Genomic DNA, 18820 nt, shown 5'->3' on the forward strand with positions numbered 1-18820 from the left:
GGAAATATTGGATGTTCGTTTTCGTGCAACAACGAGGCGGTTCTTCGAGCTTCTCCTTCGGCGGGGCGCGTATCGTTTTCTTTTTCGGTTGCAAGCAGACTCGGGACATTTCGTAATTAGTACCCTGTGTTGCGCTCAGTGCTCGCCTTTAAATTGGCTGTAAGTTCGGATTCTCATACAACGATACTCGTATTTCTCCGCGTTCGTAGGGACTCGAGGATCCGCTCGCAATACACCGTTTCCTCAGTACCACTATTTTATGTTTTTGTACCAAAGTCGTAGCGTCTAACTTTACGTTAAATAAATAAAAACAAAAAAAAAAAAAAAAAACAATTACTCGTTTATGGTTTCAAATTCCTAAACATTTATCTACTAGTCGCTGTGTCGATGAATAGAGGATTATTTTCTCGTTAAATACAACGACAAAATAGTCGCTATATCGTATTTCTGCTAATTTAAAGGTTCATTAAAATATATTCCGTCACACTACGAAAGCAATACCACGTTCATTCGCAATTTCAAATGTTTCACGAGATTTTCAAAATGCGCGTTGAATTTCGAATGTTTATACGATATGGTAACATTTGAATCGTGTTTGTGCAGTGATAACTTGTAATAGTTGGTAACATCATTTGTTCACACGATGGCGTCTGGCGGTGGTACGTACCGTTTATTTTGCTTTTTATCATTTAATAGGAAGCGCTAGGCGATACGTTTCGGACGTGAATTTGTGGTAATAATAATGTCGATCAACGTGTTGTTCTCGTAACAGCAGAAAACACGGCGGAGGAAAGGACTGAGCCAGCGACGCCGGCACAACCCCTCACCAATGTTGTGAGCGAAACAGCGCACGTAAGTCAGTTAACCTATAAACGTAGGCGTAACCTGTTGTCCTATTATTTCTTAACGATTGATTCATATCACTGACATTCCTAAGATATCGTTATCTAACGAGCTATCTTCTAACCTGACATTGATTATACGTGTCGAAATTTATAACGAATTATTCGCTTGAAATAATTTTGATATTTCCCGCCAAACTAATGACAGCTGTTATATCAAAATTTTACTTTGTTTTTGTACCAATGTTATTGGGTTAGGTTGCTCAGACATCTAGATTTGCATAGTTCATCGCAATTTCATTTCACTCCTAAATATTTGCTGCATTTCATAATTGTCATTTTGTACGGTTCATAAAGTACATATAAGCAAAATAACAGTGAAGCAGATAATTTTAGATATACTTGTGAAAATGGAATGACCACTTACCTTAACCCGTCGTACTACTTTTTACTGTTGCAGAGGATACTAGCAATGAATAAGGATTCTGATTTGTCCGGTGTGCCACCAAAGAAGTCACGTGTCGAAGTACAATCTCTTCCAACGAGGCAGTACTTGGATCAGACCGTAGTTCCAATATTGTTACAAGCCCTCTCCAGTTTAGCCAAGGAAAGACCAGCTGACCCCATTAGCTTTCTAGCCGGATATTTACTAAGGAATAAAAATCAATATGACAATGGTGAATCTCCACCAACTAGTCAATGAAATGCCTACGCTTTTATAAGTATGTGGTGAAATTGAAGAACCGTTTATAAACACTTATTGACATTTCTTAGGAACGTATTCAAGTTGGACAAGGTGTATTCGTGTAATTTCAAATTAAATAAAAATGTATTAGCTTTTTATCGTATGACAAATTTTTTAGTGATTAAATAACAAAGAATATGTAACAAGTTTTATTAAGTGCTTGTCTTTGTGCTTACATTAATGACTATTTTCTGGTGATTAACAAGCTTGATGTTTTGTACGTGTGTTATAATGTATATATCTGTAAAGATTAACCTCATTATCGTTAAGATATGCTATAAGTTTCAATAATTCGTACCTGAAGAAAGCTTTATCGAATCGTGAAGTCTTGGATAAAATTATTTCACAAAACTCTATTGACTGCGCGTGCTTCACATCGATCACAAAAGCGAGAAGGATCGTTACCACTGGTTCAATAAATCATAATGAGTCTTCCGTGTTCGCGACGATTTAATTGGATACAATTAAACGTAATCGGCCACTGAATTGGCGTGAAATTTATTTCACAGTCCGATAAGATCGATAATATGTTCGAAACACGCAACATTCGATGGTAACGCTTCAAATTTCTTCTGGAACGAGGACTACGTTGATCTTTTTAGTTTTAAATTAGCGCGCGCTAATCAGATTCGTTAGATCCGGTTGCTGATTTGTCGAACGTAGTGTGTCGCGTTAACGGTTTAATCGTGCCGGTGAAGTGTAACAATTTCGAAGAAAATTCGTGTATATCCCAGATAACGCCGTTGCATCTGTACAAAACGACGACAACGAGGAGATATCGAGGTAATTTCGTGGCGAACAATTCGCACGGTGGCATCAGAGTACCAAGTCCAATTAACGAGGCGACCTCCCCATTCGAGTCCCTCGTATATTACGTTACTTTCTTGATACGATTGCCACCGTACATTTGTCGCAAATTTTACGTTATGTTCATTTCCTACTGCTTATGCCACGTTTCTCGGATAATGTAACTTGTAATTGGCGTGTAATCGCGTATCTCGTCGATATCTTTTTTTTACGTCGCAATAAATTAGATCGAACGAGTCTGCGCTATATCGTACTACGCATAAGGGTAACCGACGCGTAGGAACTCTTGAGATCGAACCGTACGATAATTACGTCGTAATAAATTAGATCGAACGAGTCTACGCTATATCGTGCTACGCATAAGGGCAACCCACGCGTAGGAACTCTTCGGATTGAACCGTATGACAAGAGAGCATACTAAGTACATATTTATGCGTATAAACATGTTTGGTATATAACGTCGGGACAATTCGCGTGTGATATAGTGTGGAAACCGGAGAAAGATAGGGTAACGTAGAGTTTACATTTCCTCTACGACTTTCGTGGCTCTTTGTATTCAGACGAAACGTGGAGTTTCGTGTTACGGTTAGCGCGCTCTAGCTGCATATGCACAAAGAACGCTCGTCGAGTAAACTCAGGGCATAGTTAATGGCTGAATCGTGTCACGGCTTTCGTCGTGCGCGCACAATCTGCAGATTCACGCCCGTACGGCCATACGGTGGCTCGGTTCAATTGGCACGCATATTGGAATTCTATTAGCGAGATTACCGACAGTAATTGCTTGGTTTGGCGCAATATCGCACGCTCGTCTGTAGCCAGCCAACAGGCTAGCGAGCGTCAAACGCGGATTAAGCGCACGTCTTGCTTCGCGGCTGAGGCAAGGCGGGTGTATTATGTCCTCGATTGTGCGTCGGTAGTAGCCACCGTCTGGCCATCTGAACGTCGATTCGGCTGGAATGCATGGCGAATTGCGAATTTGAATATGCAGGGATACATTTGCCGGAACGAGTCGCGTCAAAGGATCGAGACGTTTGGTTGAAATTACTCGAGCCACCTAGGCGAGCGTTGGTCTCGCGCGTTCCTCTCTGAAAATTTAATCGAAAGTTTGTACGGGTTGGGAAATGAAAGTTGAACATAGATGAGGAGGTAGTACGGAGGTCGAGGGGGGCGAGGGGGGACGGAAAAAAGGAGGCACACGACTAGCAGCGTGTTTCGTCGAGAAAGGAACGAAACTTGTAAGTTCGCGGATCTCGAAGGGTGGAAAACGATTTACCGGTCGTAAGTGCACGAGACTTTCCAAGTTGCGCCGAGATTTTTCGAAATTTCTGTCTCCGAACTGACTCCGGATTATATAAAATTTTTCTCCATAACTGGAAACTCTACCACAGCTTCCTGTCCCGGTCTCTCCTTTTTTCTCGCTTCCACTCGCTCTCACCTTCGCTCTCTCTCTCTCTCTCTCTCTCTCCCCCCCCCTCTCTCTCTCTCGCCCAGCCGACTCTCTGTGTCGGAGTTAGGGAAAAAACGCTTACCGAGCAGATTCGCGCAAGCTAAAGCCCTCTTTTCTCTCGTATTTTTTGCCACGCTAGAATTCTATCTGATAACCGGAAAGTTCTTTTTTTTCGCTTTCGCTCTCTTTCTCCCGCTCTCTTTGTATTTTTTAGCCAGTCCCCCTCCCCTCCTCCCTCCCTCGCGCTCCCGCTTTTGTTTCTTTTTGTTTTTTTTTTTTTGTTTTTTTCTTTTTATTTTTCGTTTCATCGTTTTATTTCGTCCATGAAAGATGATACACGGACTTTTGCTCGAGCCCCGGCCGCGTAGCTTGAAGCAATAAACAGCGGTTTGGGTTACGCTCCAGTTACAATTATTAAACGTAATATCTATTTTGAAAATAACGAAGCCGGTTGTAATATAAAATCGTTAATTGAATATCGAAATGTTTGCAGCTTGCAAATTGAAAGCTGTTCTAACGGCACGGGAGCTGACGTGCTCGGGAACGTGTACGTATTCGAAAATGAAATTCGTAATTCGGTCACGTTATAGACGGACATTTTAATCAGCGCAACATTCGCGTTCGCGTTCGGTGAAACAGCGTATACGCGGACGCGGCGAGAGTCCATCTTCCCTCTTTCTTCCCTTCTTTCTGAATTATCTTGCGGTTGCTCGCTCGCGGGGCCACAGATTTTCATTTCAGATCTGGCTGCGGTACAGTGCAGAGGAGAAAATAGAAGTCGCTTCCCGTTGATTTCAATCTGTTTGACGGTGCTCTCCTCGCTTCTTCTCGCTTCTCGGAGGGCCGCGATGGCCGATCCCGGCGCACCGCGTCGCTGCCCGAAGACAACGAGACAAGATCCGCGACGCGAGGCATCCGTTATCGTGCCACGGCATCTTCCCGGCTATTTCATGCTCCCGTTTCTTCCCTTCCGCACCACTCTGCTCCCTCTCGCCACTTATTGGTCCCGCGCAGACGTCCCCTTAGGACATTGATGCGCAATTACGCGAAAGTCCGCCGACACGGTCGTGTAAACTCGAAAACGTCCGGTTTGCCACTCGTTCGCCTGCGAATTGCTCCTTCTCTTTTACGGCTATGTAAATCGCCCGGCTAGGACAATAGCGACTTCGTTGTTTGGCAAATCTTTTATTACGACGCGAAACAGGAGGAGAAGAGGAGGAAGAAGCGGAGGTTGGTCTTAATTGGAGAACGATGAAAGACAAACACGCTCGTTCGATTCTATGGTTAACTATGTTGCGGGTATTCTCGCCGAGTAATTAGATGCGATTCGACAATGACGTTTATCTTCGGACTGTATGCAAGCAAAAGGAGTTTATCGTACACCCGAAGCGGTGCGCGATATTCTAATTAAACGTATGAACGTTTGACGCGAATCTGCAAAGTTAATTTCGCCGACGAAAGTCATTATCACGTTGCTAGAACGTTTCAACGGCATTGGATTATCCAGGCGTAAAGAGGCAATATCCAGAGATAAGGCTTATCGTCCTTCCCCCCCGGAGAACTTTCATCCACGCTTTTCCACGCGTTTTCGTCGAAGCAGCGCGCGATATCGATAAGGAAAGATGGGCGAAGGGAAAGCGGTTCCGGTCTTTTTGTCTTCGATGTTTCGTCAAGATCTAGGATATCGATATTACCCGGGATAGTTTCGATAACATCGGGGGAAGATTTCGCGCGAAGCTGTGCATTGCTTCGAATGGAGTTTAATGCACCACGACCCACTCCCCCGGGTTTTAGTTTTCGGTCGTAGCTGGACGCAGAATCGACTGGGTATCTCTCTCTCTCTCTCTCTCCCTCTGCCCCCTTCATCTTCTCACCGCGGCAGCAGGTAGGTGTCTCTCGAAAAGCGCTTAATCCTCCGACCAGTCGAAAGCCCCTCCGCCGGTATTACGGCAAACGCTGATTTGTGGTCGCGGCAGCGACATTATTTATAATTTGTGGGTATTAATAGCTGACTCACACGTGTGTACCTACGGGGATATATATCGCACGGGAGCCTTTTCGGTCTCATCGATCTCGCCCATCGCCGATAAATTTCCTTCTCGTTCGTGGCTAGTTGTTCGGGTTCAGCCACGGTTCTCTATTTCGTCGCGCGGTATCATTTTCCATTCCGGCGTATACACGCGCGACTTATCTCCGTACGATCGCGACGGCGATTTCAATCTACTCCCTTTTTTTTCCTGGCAAAGCTATGAGTTTCTGGCGCGGCGGCGCGCAGGGTGGGAGTAATTATTAATTCCTCCATCGCCGTCCGACTCGTAAAACCGCGGGACAATGAACGTCGTTTGAATTTTTTAAGGGCGCGCATACGTAGGACGGTACATATGCGAGCAGAGTCCGTTCCGTTTTTCGCCCGCACCCAATGTCGCGTCGCATTGTTCCCTTCTTGCCCGGCCTTCGTCTTTCGCGGCCAGAGGAGAAAAGAAGAAAGGGTTGGTCGGTGAAAGGCGAATGAAGACGGACGTGTTCGAGCATACCTAGGAGGACGCTGAAAGACCCGACCGACGGAATACGTTATTCCTCCGGACTGTTATTTCGCCACGGAATCCACGGCTAGGAGGGTATACGGCGCCGAGATAACGGAATCGGATAGCTACCGTGCCATCTCTTACCGCTGAATGATACCTTACGGGGATATAACTCACCGTTTCCAGGCCGATATTTTTCCCGGCGAAGGCACGCGCGAAACTTGACCTGTGCCGGCGCAGGCCGTCGAGACGCCTAGCGTTTCGCTGTTCGTGATGGCTTATTCTCGAAATCGTCGACCGGGGCGCAATAAACCGTTCGCGGACTGCCAATCAGTCGATAGAAGTTAACTTGGGACGCTGCCGGATTAGTTGGAACGATGGCTAGACGCCGTAAGGGCGTGGACGTGGCGAAAACGGGGCGCTAACGACCATCCCCCGCTGCTCTTGCATTTTTTTCGCTCGGCGACCTGGATCGAAACGTTTATCAGTTCCGTGGAACGGAATCCATTCAATTACGCCGACGGGACGACGCGACGTCAAAGGCGAAGACTCGTTCTACATACGTAAAAAGAGGATCACGCGCCGAGTCGTTAGTTTTTCGCGAAACCAATCTAACTTCGCGCGATAACGACTGGGGCAGGATGGCCAGGGGGTTGGAGGGCGAGACCGTTATTCGTTTCTACCCCTATTAGTTCATTTTCTCGTTAGGGAAACCGATGGATATACAATTATCGACGATTGCGACGGCAATTAAGCCCGCTCTCGATACCCTTTGAAATCTGTTTTCGGCGTATCGCTCCACCGCTCTGGGATCTCACCGAACGAGACAGCGCTCCTTTTTTTTTTTTTCCTCCCTTTATGATCCAGGTCGCGATCGCTCGGTGCGCTCCCGTCACGCTAATTGTTTAGCAACTAATCAGTGGAAACGAGCGGACGTCCGTGTAAATGGGATTTCTACGGGACAGGCGAATCCGAGAGCGAGGGAGAGAGAGCGAGAGAGCGAGAGAGAGAGGGAGAGATGTAGAGGTGGACGGGAAATTCAGGGACGACACACACGCGCTGGAACCGTGAGAGGAATCGTTAGGAAGAGGGGATCGAAGATGTTTACCGGATTCGACTGCGGTCCACGATGAATCAGACCACGAATTGGAATTCCCCACCTAATAAATCACCGTTGTATATCTGCGTGCATCGGGACGCATGCACCGAGGCGAACCGGCATTCTCTCTGCATCCATTGCACGATCGTATAGCGTCAGCTTCATCGTTTGCCGGTACGGTCTCCCCAGGAAAGCGAACATTGTTTCGTGTGTGACCGTAGAACCGATTACAGCGGAACGATCGAGCAGATAACGAAACATGCTCGGCACAGCGAGACAGCTGGGATCTAAAAGCAGGTCGGATCGATACTATGGATCGATAGGCTTTCGCCGCTGCCAGAATCGCGAGGGTGTACGAGCGCGATGGTTATCGACGTTCCACCGTTTATTCGCGGCTTAGATTCTCATTGATAAACAAGAGTCGATCGAATGGCAGAGCCGAGCTATTATGGGAATAAGGTCAATCTGTTCCTTTTTTGTTCCACCCATGCTTTGTTTCTTTTCTTCTCTTCTTTCATTTTTTTCTCTCCTTCCCCCTTTTCCCCTTTTTTTTCCCCTCTTTTTTATTTCTGTGGTACATCCAGTAAAACGTTAAGAATATCTAGCCTCGTTTATTTCGGTGAAACTACTACGTGTACCGGAGCCGCGTTCGAGTTCGGGTTTTAATATCGCTGAGAGCTGCGCACGTTGACAAAAAGAGTAGGGAGTTTTTATTAAAACGCGCACCCTCTCCGTCGCGCACCCTGTCCTTCTCCAGCGCATTGATTTTCAATGTAATTTCGGGCCATTTTTTAAATTTATAGGCCATTTGCATCGGCCCGGATGGTACCGATATCATCGTGTTTAATAATTTTTTACTTCTGCATCACTTCTTCGTCCCCTGTCTCGTTGCTCGTTTTTCCTTTTATTCTCTCCCCCTTTTCCTCTTTTCCCTTCTCTTTTTCCTTTTATCCAGCGGAATGGATTTCGTTTCATCGGATGTTGTTCCTGCGAAATAGCTAACCGGTTATCTCCTTCCTGTTTCTGAACATTTTTCAAGGCCTATCCAGCCACAGTATCGCATTTCGGATACGTCGCGAGAGAACGCTATAAACTACGAAACGAAACGATCGCCCCTGTTTCTCGCTTCTTTGTCACCGCCACCCCCGTGCCATTCCCACCACCGACCGCCACGCCGGCGAACGTTGTTGCCGACATTTGGATTCGCCATTAAACATGGTCGAGACTTATCTTAATGGACATCTAGTTGGTTCTCCGGGATCTCGGAACGCGAAACGCAGAACCACCCTTCGACTTTTACCCCCGGGTAATCGATGATCTTTGACGAACACACGCGTGCAACTTTTATATCGCGCGACCTTGTTAGCGAACCAATCGTATCTCGGATCGTTTACACGCGCCTAGGATCGAGCGATTGGACATCGGGGCGGAGAGATCCTTTCGGTAAGATAGGAAGAAACTCCGACGAGAATGGGACCGAGAATGGCTTTTTCGTTTACACGGCCGGGAAAAAATTCGTCGCGCGATTCGCTACTTCCTCCCGATGATATCGCGGGTTTACGCGTTGACGTGGATTAAATATTCCATGTGCGGAGGTAAAACAACAATCAGCCGTTCCGTAGTAGACAAGCTTACATTTTTCATCGAGTAAAGATGTCCTCGCGCTGGTAGTCGTTTCTTGGAAGTAGAGCAATACGTCCCCCTTTCAGCGCGTGCTCTTTAATTTACTGCAGCCCTCGACGTCTCGCGCAAACTGCATTAATAACAAGTCCGCTTGCTCCTTTGACGTTCAGGAAGAGCATCTGCTGTAAAAACTCGCGCCCCATCGACTCTGATGCGGGATCGTCTCGCGTATTTTTCACCACGGCAACGAAAACAAGAATTCGCCGTTGGAAAAACCGGGGCGAGGGAAAAATTCCGAGAAGCTGCAATTCAAGCCTGGTTCCGGCTAATTTGCCGGTTATTTCCGCGAGCAACGAACGACGCGGAGGGTGTCGATGACGACGCAGAGGTCGGTGATTTCATCCTCGTCGGCTATATACCTTTTATCCGCTATGCAGAGTGGCCGTATTAAAATGTAAATGCGTGGTAGCTAGTTATTATGCGGAGCGGCCGATGCGATCTCCACCGGCGGCGATGCGACCCTCGTCCTCGTGTGTGCCTCCTCCTATGCCCCTCGTCGTCGTCGTAAACACCCGATAATGGGCAAACCGTGTACCTTCCTACCCGCCCCTGTACGCCCACGCAAGTGCGAGAAAGAGCAAAAGAGAGGCCACGGTGGCCGGTGAACCGGCTATCGTTCTTCTGACCTCTCGTGATCAAAAATCGCTCGGACATCCGAAACCTTCCGATACCGTGCTTTTCCTTCGTGTATTCCTCGGATTAGGTAATCTCCGTACGAAGCGTAGGAAGAGGAAGTGGAAGGTGGGGAAGCAGAAGAGCTCTCCGTAATGTTCTCGAACCGCGAGTCGATCAAAGAGGACGATCGATCAATTTCCTCCGCGCGTCCGGATTATCTTCCGGCGCGCACTCGTGAAACTTTTAGATTCCGCGTAAAACCGCTGACCTTTTTTCTCCGTGGCATTAACCGTATGATTTCGATTAAGATATCTCGTTACAGCGTCATAAAAGCGTCTTCTCGTTTACCTCCAAATCGGTCACTCGGCGAAGTCTTCGGGGCCCGGGGAAATCGTCGTTTCTCTTTCAACGACTGTCGCTCCGGCGGCGTAGCCTCTCGCAAATTGGCAGAAGAACCGTCGTAAGCGAGATTCGACCGGACCAGATCCAGAGGAGCAATGAAAAATATTCGTTGCTTTCGCAGCTGCGGGTCGCGATAGAGGTCGCGAGGCAGGTGGAAGGGAGCGGGATTCTTGAACGGAAGGCACGTTTTCTTCTCGTCTCTTCCTCTTGTCACCGTGTTCGCGATGTTATCACTGCCGCCTGTTTTGCGGCTTTCGTATTATTTGTGCATTTCCACGGTTATATTCCTGCGGGTCTCCGTTCTACCGTATAATAAAATCCCTCTCAGCAGACTGTCTTCTCCTTCCCTGCACCCCGAGCATCCCTCGGTACACACGGTATGTTGCTGCATCGTGCTTGCACGGGGCAACGCGTGGTGCATTCTTGGTCTACTGAGGGCGAGAGAGAGGGTGGACTGGTGGCGAGTAGCGGGAGCGAGACGTGGTCGAGATGGTTCGGAGGGATGGGACGGAGGAAAACAGAGAGGGCTGAGTAACTGCAAACAACAAATACCACCAGGTACCGGCGTGCATTCCACGAACGGTGTGTATAAACACGAAGCCGACGGCCGTGAAATCCGTGCAGAGAGACCCGGTTAATGCCGTCGAAGTACACGATACCCCGGCTATATTTGTCGATCGTTCCCAAAGACGACATATAGATGCCCTGTAAGCGTAAGCTAATCGGGGTTGCGCAGTCTCGTCGAGCTCCCTCTTTACTTTAAGGTTCCGAGAAACTTCGTACACCGCCGGTCGCGAGCTAATGAACCTGGGTCACCTTGATCTACCGAAAAGCACGACACGGCGAGGTGGGAGGGGGCGACTAACGCAGCGTTCGTTGAAAGATAGGGATATACGGGGGTTGAGCCGTGTGGGTCCAGGATAGCAGGGTCGTGCGATCGACCGCGGCTGCGAGAAACAGGGAGAAAGAGAGCGAGGGAGAGAACGAAAGAGCGAAAGAGGCGACCTACCTACGGCGACAACAGGTTACAAAGTCGACTGGTTAACGCTGGCCGCAGGTCAAGTTTCCTCTCGCCGTGCAAAGGTCAAAGGGCATTCCCATAGCGAAAGCTAATGACATTTTTGCGGGTCGCTGAGAATACACGCGCTCTCTCGTACGCGATCCTCTCCGAATTCTCTTCGTTACGCCGGGGCATAACGGCCAGGATAGATGGAGGAAGAGACGCGGGAATTCGTGCCGATTAAACGTGGCGCGTTATCCGTGATGCATTGTCGAACGTTTTTAATAAAGAAGCAAGGCGGTGGACGAAATCGTCGGCTATTACAGGACGGAACGGTGTCGTAAATGATGGCCGTAGAAAAGCAAGATCGACGATACGTTGCCGGGTAGCCGTGAAAGCGCCGGGGTAGGGGTTGCATAAATATTTCTGAAAAATTAACGAACCAGCAGTAATACATTTTAGAACGCTTGATAAGTTCCGTACTAACGCGAGCGTCGGGGAAAAGTGGCGAAAGACTGCTGATAAATAGGTCGATCATAGAAGCCCTGTCGGAGCGTGAAGAATTAATCTCCCGCGGAAGAAGTTTAAATATTAAATACGAGTTTTCGCTGCGACCGTATTCACGCGATTAATTGATTATCGCTCTATGGGTGATAAACGAGCCTTCGGCTGGAGCACAATACGAAGGCTCGTATGTTCAACGATACGAGGCGCCTATCGTACACCGCTTACCTGGTAGGGTAAGGTGTTGCCAGGTGTGTCGATGTAACGACGCGAAGGAGAAAAAAAAAAAAAAAAAAAAAAAAAAATATAATATACAGAGAAAATCGAGTCGCCTCAAAGTGCTCGCCTAAATGGTACGTTCCATTAGACCGGAAAATTCGAAGGCCGCTCACGCGGGTCGATATAAGCCACTCGTTACAACGGTCCACTTCGCGAGTGAATAGAGGTCAGGTCGATCGAATCGACGATGCGATTAATCGTGCTTCCTTATTTTCTTCTTTTCGTTTGATCCGACGAAAATGGAGTTAACGACGGGATAGAGCTGACCGAATCAGCCGTGACTTATAAAAAATGGAAGATCCATCGAGGAGGAAAAGCTATCGGTGTTTCCACGCGAAACCCCGATCGCGAACGAGAGATGTAAATCCGGAGGATGTTTAAAATTACGATGCCTCGTCGTCGTTCGGTATCGCGAGATAATGACTATCGTTCGGTCGCGTCGTTACTCGATTGATTTGCATTCGACGCTCGAGTGATCGATAAATTTCGCTCTAATTGCTTCGACAAAGCGAAATCCGTGTCCAAACGCGGAGGAAAGCGAGAGCGTTCTTGCCAGGGGCAGGTAGGTAGGTCGGTCGGTAGATGGATAGATAGATTGGTAGGTAGGTAGGTAGGTAGGTAGGTAGGTAGGTAGGTAGGTAGGTAGGCAGGTAGAATTCGATCGGCGGGTACTCCTACCGTGAATCCTTTTGCCATGTATTTCCAATGAGCGCGGTAAAGGGAGAGGCCGGGGTTGGATATCGCGGTGCCGCTAAATATTCGAATCGCCGTTCGCGATACAAGAGATTATTAAAATATTTAAACGAGCCCGTCGACCGGTCGTTACCGGGGACTGGAGTCCTCTCTTCGCGAGGTTCTCAATTAAATGCTAACGAGCGAAGAGCTCTTTCCACCTGAATACTGCTTCGTTGGAAGCTGCAGCAGCCACCTAGCTTTCCTCCGCCCCCTGCCTGCTGCCACCCACCCTCCGTGGCCCACCCCTTCACCGCCACGGCTCGCCCTTCTTCTCTGTTCCCCCGACGACATTGTTTTAACGAGACTGGGAAGTGCAATTTGTTCGTCCTGCCCTCGGCCCGTCGCAAAAGGGGTTACCTACTCTTTCTTCTCTCTTTGCAATACCCTTTTCCGCGCTTTTCTCGCGGAACCCGTCGTCTTGCCCGTGTGTTACGCTCCCCGTCCGCGAGTATTCGCGCCGCGGCAACCGCATTTCACCCAGCCGTTTCGTGCAAAATCGCTGGCGGCAATTTCGAAATTATTTTTCCGCCGCTCCAACCGGCTCGCGGAGATTCCGAGTCGTCGACTGGTACGCACGCCGTGGATACGGTAACAATAGGATACGTCGAGCGGTAATTGAAACGCAGCGCGCGGTAACGGGGTTCTGGCTCGTTACCTCGCGATGCATTCAGAAGAAAAACCGATGTATTCGCCCTAGGCCCATTATGCCTGGCTAACTAAATCCGTCGGTTGTTCGCGGGAGCGTTGTTACGGTTATTAGGCATCGGAAGTACTCGAGATGGAAACACCGTTCATCCTTACGACCCGGTAAACCCCCATTGATCTCGGTGTCCGACGAACAACCGCGGAAAGACGGTCGCGTCGACGCGTAGATCACGCTCGAAACGCTAAGGATGCTGGATAGAACACCATCGACGTAGAGGCCGCGAACTTATCCTAGGTGCGCGGTACACTCCTCTCCTGACCGGCACTTCTCGTAAAAATGATCGAAGTACGTTCGAGTCTCGAACGTCTTCGATTCCGGCCCCTATAACTTTCAGCGACCTCCGGTTCTTTTTTAAATCTACTCTGGGAAACTTTCTTTCTCTTTTTCTCCGCTCGCCTCTCGGTGCGCAGCATGCCGCTCTCCGCCGGCAGGAAACGAGAAAGTACCGAGAAACGCCAGCAGAGGTGAAGGTGGTGGGTACCCTCGAGTTAAATTTTAATTTGCAACTAGTTAAAAAGTTAGCGGCACCCGCAAGCGCAAGAACCGACTCGCGGCTGCCGGCGCCGCGACGATAATGTAAGGGGCGAACTTTCGTTGGTTAGCTCAAGACACGGCGCGCGGTGTCGGTGATGGTGGTGGTAGCGATGGAGAAGGACGGTGGGTGGAGGGTACCAGGCCGCGGGAACCCTGGCTAGAACAGAGGGAGCGAGTACGGGCAGGGGTGAACGCGGGGGAAGAATCATGCGAACATCCGGGAAATTCGAGAAGTGCGAACTCGTTAGCCCGTAAATCGTCGTTACGGCCCGTGGCTGAGACACCCGGTAGGGTTACGTTAGTCGCGATTAAAGCGCGCATCCAGCTGTCGTGTACTTTGCCTACAGCGTAGAAAGGGTTCAATTACAAGGTGGAGACGTGCCGACCCATTGTCTTTATCGTTACTTTCGCCGGCAGGCAATTACGCGGCGATGTTGCTGCTTATCGTTGTCGTTTCGACGGAAAACGCAAATAATTAATTAGGCGCTTTTCGCAGCGTCGCGGCTGCGACGTTCGTCGGAGGAGCTCCTCTAATGAGGATTTTCTTGGAAGTACGCTCGTCGACGTTGGTCTCTAGGTGAGCTGACTTGGCGTTACGAGATATCTCCTTTTTTCCCTCTTTTTACCCCTTTTTTCTTTTTTTTCTTTCCACTCTCCCTCTCTCTCTCGCTCTCTTTTCCCTCTTTACCTGTTTTTAGTTAAGTCCACATCGAGTATCATAATCGCAGAGCCGGGTGTATGCACAGGTTTAGGTAGACTCGGGGCGCATGGATGGTCCGCGTGCAGGTAGCTGGCAGATACGAGCGCGAATCGTGGCCAACGCGGCTTAACTTGGATGATCAGAGGAAAGAACGGGGAAAGTTTGCGTGCGGCGGGGGGTTGGTATTGGCTGTGCCCGAGACGCTTGCTCGAGTTGTTAGGTTTTTCCACGGTGTTCCACGAGCTCGTCGCGGCTTTCTTCCATATTCCCACAGACTCTTTGGAAGATTAACTCCGCACGAGCGCGGCCGGTGACGGCGGTTCCGCGGATAGATGTTCGGATTTATCAATCGTGCCGTGCTGTGAATCGGCTCAAAGACGTTTATACGACAAATCGTTCAATTTCGGCCGGCGGAGCTGAATATCGGTTGAATCTCGCGACAGAGACCGTTTCTGTCTTCTTGCCAAGGAAAGGAATAGGCTGTCTCGGACGATAGCTGAAAATATAGGCAGACGGCGAGGCAGACAGAGAGGCAGAGCGGCGTGTAGGCGGGGAGGCAGCGAGACAGGCAGACGGGAGAGGAAAAGATTGCGAGAAGAAGGGAAACGTGGCGAGCATACAAGGGGAGGGTGGATCTGTACGAATCCCCTGGAATAGAATAAAGAACCGGCGTATCGGCGAAACTACATAACCGTAACGATATTACGTCGCAAAAGGAGTTATTTGCCGCTGTAAATAAGAAGGCGAGGAATAAAAGAGGCAGGGAAAGGGAGGCCGCGGAAAAGAGTAGCCGGGTAACGAAAAACGACGGAGAGGAGAAATAAAAAGGGCCGCACTTCGTGAGAAGATGAAATTTCCTTTTCCGGGTCGATCGTTAAGCCGCGTACAATCGTTCTGACGACGGAAATATCGGTTTTTGTGGACCAGAGATCCCATTGTCTTTGCGGATTTCTCGTGGAAGAAAAAAAGCGGACGGGAGAATAGGGTCGAAGGGCGGAGGAAGAAGACGGGGATGAAACAGAACGAGAAGAGGAAGAAGAAGAAGGGAGAGGAGAAAAACGACGATAGTCGGTTCGTCTACGTTATCGAACGGTATCTGCTTCTCGTATATTAGTGGCCGATCTGACCGCGAGATCGACGCGACGATCATAAATTAGCGAGCTTTCGGGATTCCCATTAAATATAGATCTGTTCCCCGCCTCGCGGCATCGACGATTAAAAACTGGGGGAAATCCGTTCGCGAATGTCTTTATCGCGCTGATACATGATTGCAGTTTAAACACGGTGCTGCAGTTATCGTGCCAAACGAGTTTGTTACTGGCTCGGTAATTGCATCTTCCGCGTCTCACTGTTCCCGCACGAACGTAAGTCGCGGGGATAAGCCGCGTGCACGGTGAAAGACAGACGGAGAGGAAGAGAATGCCAGAGTGGGAGAGAGATAGAGGGAGAGAGAGTGAGAGAGAGAGGGTTGGAGGAGAGGCAACTAGCGAAGTCTGGCTTCTCAGAAACGATCGGGAATCTTGTGATTCCAATTAACCGATAACGAGCAAAAGTAATATCCTCCGTTCTTCTCTGTCGCTCTCCTCCGCGAGTTCTCGCTGTTCTTCTTCCATTACTCCGCGTCCGTTCTCCGTTCCTCGGCGTAGTAGATCGATCCAAAGCATAGCTCGCATCGCCTACGCCACTTCGCCGCGGCGGAATAAAAGCGCAAAAAGGGAAAAGTCGAGTTTAGCATGGTCGTACATACTAATACCCGTTGCGATAGGGCGCGTGTACACGCTGGCATCTGCACGGTATGTAGGCAGAAATCACGAGCATAGCCGGTGGGGCCGATGTTATAAAACAGGAATCGAAACGGGCCACGATCGTTTCGTTTTACAGCGGGCCGCGCGATAACGAATCTTTCCTCGTAATCGAGTTACGACCTGATTTCGATACTGTCGATATTTTCGAAAGTCACGTTGCACGGGCGGGCCATCGCGCGATTAATTAGCGCCGGCGCTAATTGCCACGCCGTTGAAAAGAGAGTCGGCTGAAATTAATCATCGGCCCGTTCCGTTTTCATCCAATCGAGCGCACTCTTCGAAGATATTAAACGGGTAAACAGCGGTAGTTACCTCCGCGTCTTAGCCGCGTGCGCCGGAACGGTGTCCGGCGTTAATTAATGAAACCCGGTGAGCCGTAGAATAGGAAATCACGACGCAGACGTTTTCGCGCGAATAATAGCCCGCGGACGTGGACCGGCACGGAGAATATCATTTACGGAACGCGCGCCGCTACCGCGAATATGTCCTCGGTGTACAATTTTCGTACGGGCGGAACGTCTTCTCCCGCGGGAGTAGGTACGGGCCGCAACGTGCATGTGCAGAAAATATACATGGAAATGGAACACGCGGATAATAATACGCGATACGCGGTGTTCGCGTATCGCATCGTATCGCGATACGCCAATAAGAAGCGTATCTACGCGGCGGAAGGGGATCATCCGTGGTATTTCGATCGCGTCTGATCCAGCGCCGAGTAATACTACTTTCAGCGTTTCCCCTCGGTCGCGCGCCGATCTTATCATCGCCGTTCGCAAATCACCGCGTGACATAACGGGCTGCAGTTACATAAATTACAGTGCACGACGACGGACGGTCATTAGCGTGGCGTAATTTAATGACAGAGACAATGCACTTTTCTGCAATGGAACTGGGAGAGGAAGCCGTGAGCCGCACGAAGAGAAAGCGCGAGCGATAGAGAGAGAAAGAGAGAGAGAGAGAGAGAGTGGAGAGCCTACGATCCGACTGGAGATGTCCGTAATGGTGCTCGTTATGCAACAGCACACGATATAAAGTGGTCTTTTATCCAGGCTCAATTGCTAAAACGATGCGACGGTAATAACAAGAACTGCATAATACCGGACAATTCCTTCGCTTCTTAAAAGCATGGAATTTGGAATTTTTCAATCGACCAACTGCCGATCGTTGGTCCGATAATTGGATACTCGAGCGGGGAATACCGTCGAACTGTAATTATCCTTCGTCAGCTACCCCCTGTTCTCGCGACTGATCCCATTATACGAGGACCGGGAAACGTATGCATAAAGAAGTAGGTTCGCCGGAGAACGCGTATGCCTCGGGTTTATTTCGTGCCGGGAACAGGAAAGAATGGCGCGACCCGCAGGTTCGCTTTCATCGTGGAAGACAAATCCGCGCGTTAACTGGACGTGTAACGAAACGTGCGACGGCCCGACTGAAATCACGTCAGCCCGGGTAATTTATATGAATCGCGCCGCGTGCCCGTAGATATTGCGGCATCCGTTATCCGCCAGCGACTGTGTTGTATCGCGCGGACTCTCTCGTCCGATTTCGTTCCGTCGCGGCCCATAAGGAACAGTCGCCGGAGGAAAGCGGTGTATCGCTTTACAGGTCCCGTAGGGGTAGTTGCCCGAAATAAGTAGCCCGTGGTTGGCCAGTGATAAAACCGAAATCCTGACATTTTCCCGATCGTCTGAACCAGAGATGCGGCAGCCGCTCTGGCCTTCGTATCGCGATTGCAGTGATACGAGCGTGGCGTAAACGCGCCAACACCGGCCGTTACGATTCACGGTATGGTTACGCGTTTCATCGTTGGTATCGTGGATCCAAACGGGCTGCACCGAGTATGGCTTGGCAGGCTCAGCGAAGCGACGAAAGTCATGATTTATGGCACTTTATTTACGAGCCATTAAAGAAGAATTATATCGAGGGAAAATCGCGCGAATTGTCTTGTCGTTCGAAATAGCGCGAACGTACGATGATTTAGTTGGCCCATGCGGTGGTGGCTGTCCCCTCGCTGAGATACCACGTCACGCCAAGTCCACGAAACGTTTCCAACGTTATTCGTTGCTGTTCCACTCCTGATCGATCCCCCCGCGATCATTCCCCGCCCCCCTCTCTCGCCCCTTCGTTTTCTCTCGTTAGACGATTAATTGAGAAGAAAGGGAGGATCTTTAATCCCGGTATGCGGGCGTCCGCGGCAATATCGAATCGGCGATCGAGCGCACAAAGGCGGTCAATTCGTGGAAAGCTCGATCCAAAGACGTGGAGGAGGCTTGTCAGCCACTTCCTGACTAATTGCCGGCGGGTTCGCCGTTTCTCGGAAGTCCCGTGGAAATATTGCTTCCGCAGGTCGAAGTACCGAAGACCGACCTCAGGAAGACTCGGGCCTATT

The 18820-nt window shown here is 49.4% G+C and overlaps 1 protein-coding gene and 1 long non-coding RNA gene across 3 annotated transcripts in view; both read left to right on the forward strand.

Moving 5' to 3' along the window:
* The first annotated feature begins 610 nt into the window (after positions 1-610).
* LOC108555965 (protein dpy-30 homolog) lies at positions 611-1610 on the forward strand. Of its 2 annotated transcripts, none has more exons than XM_017911859.1 (3): positions 611-659; positions 773-852; positions 1303-1609. In XM_017911859.1, exons 1-3 carry the CDS (start codon positions 644-646, stop codon positions 1543-1545), a joined length of 339 nt encoding a protein of 112 aa, XP_017767348.1. In that variant the 5' UTR covers positions 611-643; the 3' UTR covers positions 1546-1609. The 2 variants fall into 2 exon arrangements, with proteins under 2 accessions (XP_017767348.1, XP_017767357.1); XM_017911868.1 differs by having other exon boundaries at positions 612-659; positions 776-852; positions 1303-1610.
* Positions 1611-2314: 704 nt separating this feature from the next.
* Positions 2315-18820, forward strand: part of LOC108556160 (uncharacterized) — a 50143-nt gene continuing 33637 nt past the window's right edge. The window contains exon 1 of the long non-coding RNA XR_001890808.1: positions 2315-2370. This is a non-coding gene — a long non-coding RNA (uncharacterized LOC108556160). The remainder of the gene's footprint in view (positions 2371-18820) is intronic.

This window comes from Eufriesea mexicana, unplaced genomic scaffold, assembly GCF_001483705.2.
Source record: "Eufriesea mexicana isolate 0111107269 unplaced genomic scaffold, ASM148370v2 scaffold474474858, whole genome shotgun sequence".
Classification (NCBI taxonomy): Eukaryota; Metazoa; Arthropoda; class Insecta; order Hymenoptera; family Apidae; genus Eufriesea; species Eufriesea mexicana.

Coding starts and splice junctions, on each gene's coding strand:
- LOC108555965 (XM_017911859.1), top strand. Junction 853..1,302: donor TTGTGAGCGAAACAGCGCAC/GTAAGTCAGTTA, acceptor TTACTGTTGCAG/AGGATACTAGCAATGAATAA.